This window comes from Ornithodoros turicata, chromosome 3, assembly GCF_037126465.1.
Source record: "Ornithodoros turicata isolate Travis chromosome 3, ASM3712646v1, whole genome shotgun sequence".
Classification (NCBI taxonomy): domain Eukaryota; kingdom Metazoa; phylum Arthropoda; class Arachnida; order Ixodida; family Argasidae; genus Ornithodoros; species Ornithodoros turicata.
The window spans coordinates 38,141,297-38,143,798 of NC_088203.1; the positions used below are offsets into that span (position 1 = coordinate 38,141,297).

Genomic DNA, 2,502 nt, shown 5'->3' on the forward strand with positions numbered 1-2,502 from the left:
GATCCTTTCGGAAGAGGTTCCACCGCCTGAGTGTGTGTGCCTGATGGGGGTGCAAGTAAGTTTCTTGTAGTGCGACACAGAATGCATCATACCTGTCCGAAAGATCGTTGACGTCATCCAGATTTGTGAAAAGCCCTCGACAATTCCACTGTACGATAGCCATAATGAAGAAACTAAGAGGAATATATACAAAACGTGTCTGCATTATGGAGAAAAGTGTACTGTTCAAGCAAAGTTTCCTTATTTTTTCTTTGGGGGCATTATGGGCTGTCTCGGAGTTTTCTTCCGAGCAGCTGCGAGTTCCGTAGGCGATATATCGGGGAGTGAGCCACTCCCCGAAATACTGCTCTTAGGTTTCCTTTGAGATTGTGAGCTCGCATTCGCAAAAGAGCCTTGCGAGCTCGTGTCGTCATCGCATTCCATGGAGCTGGCCTCCACGGGTTGCGATGACGAAGGTGGCGTCTGTGAAAATGACGCCACGGAAGAGGATTGCGAAACTGTAGTTACTGTTACGGGAGGTGGTGTTTGAGAAAGAGGTGTATGTGTTTCTTCACTTTGTGTTGACTTTTCTGTCTGTGTTGCACATGACATCATCCTTGGTTTTTCCTTAACAACAGATGAAAAGGATTTCTGGAACTGGAAAGGAGATGCCTTCTTCCTGGCTTCTGGATAACTTAGTTTCTGTGTGACTTTGATGTGCATCACCTCTTTCTCAAACTTCCACTTTGGGCAAGATCTAGAATACGAAGGGTGGTCACCTGCACAGTTGACGCAGTGATCCGGTCCTCTGCACTCCTTGGAGTTGTGGTACTGCTTGCTGCAGCGAGCACAGCATGCAGATCCTCTGCAAGTATCAGAAGGATGGCCAAAGCGGTTACACTTGAAGCATCTAAGTGGATTAGGGATATATGGCCGCACCTCTGCGGTCAGATACCCTACCTTCAGCCTTTCTGGTAAAGTCGGACAGTCGAACGTGAGGATTGTGTTGCGCGTCGTTATATACTCGTTGTTTTTCCGGATTTTTATTTTCCTGACATCAATCACTTTTTGGCTTTTTAGATTTTCCAGTATCTCTTCTGACGGAACGTCAATGAGTGCCGCTAGTGACACGACACCACGGCAGGTATTAAGGGTCCTGTGCAAGGTTGCTGATATTTTGATCCCGTGCATCTCCTGTGTGGTCAGTATACGCTCGCAGTCGGCTTCAGAAGTGCATTGCAGCAGTAGGTCACCTGATCTAAGGCGCTTGATTTCTTTCACGTTCTTTGACAAAGATGCCACCGCCTTTTCGATGAAGAACGGTGACATTTTCCCGAGTGGAGTGCTTTTTTCAGTCTCTGTGTTCACACTGCTTACAACAATGTATTTGGTTTGAAAGGCGTCAAACGCCTGTTTGAAAACTTCGGTCCGCGGGCGCTTTCCGCCCGCGATCGAGGAAGGAATAGAATTTTTACCCATGTAAGGTTTAAGTAAACGAATGTTCCAGATGGTCACCCACACTTCACATTCATACATGTGGGAAGGTCCCGGAGTTTTGAAGAAAACCCATCGGCCGGGGGTTGACCAAGGCCCCGACCGCCACCGTTCAAGCTTTCTACCCTTCACCTTAAATCCCCTCGGCACGGTGCGGTTAACACCTTGGGACTGGGGGCTGGGGTCCGTGGTGGCGCCACTCACCAAACATCAGCGTACGCTGATGCCCCCTGCGGGGAACTGCGCCTGGAGACGACACAGTGAGCTGCTAACCCTTTTATTAAGGTCGAAGAACAGTATCCTAAGCTGTAATTCCCCACGTGGCAGTCCGAAAGGGGCTCAACCGGCAAGAACCGCTCCCGTTTCCAAGAACCAGCCTTAGTCAACCTCCCCTTCTGCCCTATTCACCACACGATACAAAGACAGCGAAGACGCGTCGGCGCCAAGAACGCTGTTTATTGCCCAGCCATGGGTCACTGTTCGTGTTCGTTGCTTTTTGTCTCTAAGTGACCGGATTCCAAACAGCACTTCACCGTGAGGCGGGATCGCTTTCGAGGAAACAATGGACGCCATACTCCTGCACACTTCAGGAATAAGCTGCAGAGGCTATGGCTGTCACACACAGTTACTGTTCGTCGTGTAACCAATACAATTCTTTAGGGATGAAAAAGGCTTCACTGCCTCTTCAAGAAAGTTAAACACAACCGGCAAGCTTTACTGTGGTAGGGTTAAATTCGTTAAAAGCGAACTCAGCAATTTATTCAAGCTTGAAATTCAAAGTACGAAATACCGTAAAGCCGTAGGACCAAAAGATCGTAAAAGTAAGACACTGAGAGGTAATAGGACCGAGTGATCGAAGTGCCGAAATTCTAACGGACCCGCAGGACAACTCCGAAACATTTGATAGAAAACCATTTGGCCGAAAGCCATTTGGTTGAAGCGGTGGTTGTAGTTTGATGGAATTATTTCCAGCTTTTATTGGTACGTTTTGCATTCTCTGTGGGCTCTGGGGTTCTGGGTAATGTAATC

At 48.2% G+C, this 2,502-nt stretch overlaps 1 protein-coding gene across 1 annotated transcript; it reads right to left on the minus strand.

Moving 5' to 3' along the window:
• Positions 1–240: 240 nt before the first annotated feature.
• LOC135389334 (uncharacterized) lies at positions 241–1,308 on the minus strand. Its single transcript, XM_064619396.1, has one exon. It carries the CDS (start codon positions 1,306–1,308, stop codon positions 241–243), a length of 1,068 nt encoding a protein of 355 aa, XP_064475466.1.
• Between the last annotated feature and the right edge of the window lie 1,194 nt (positions 1,309–2,502).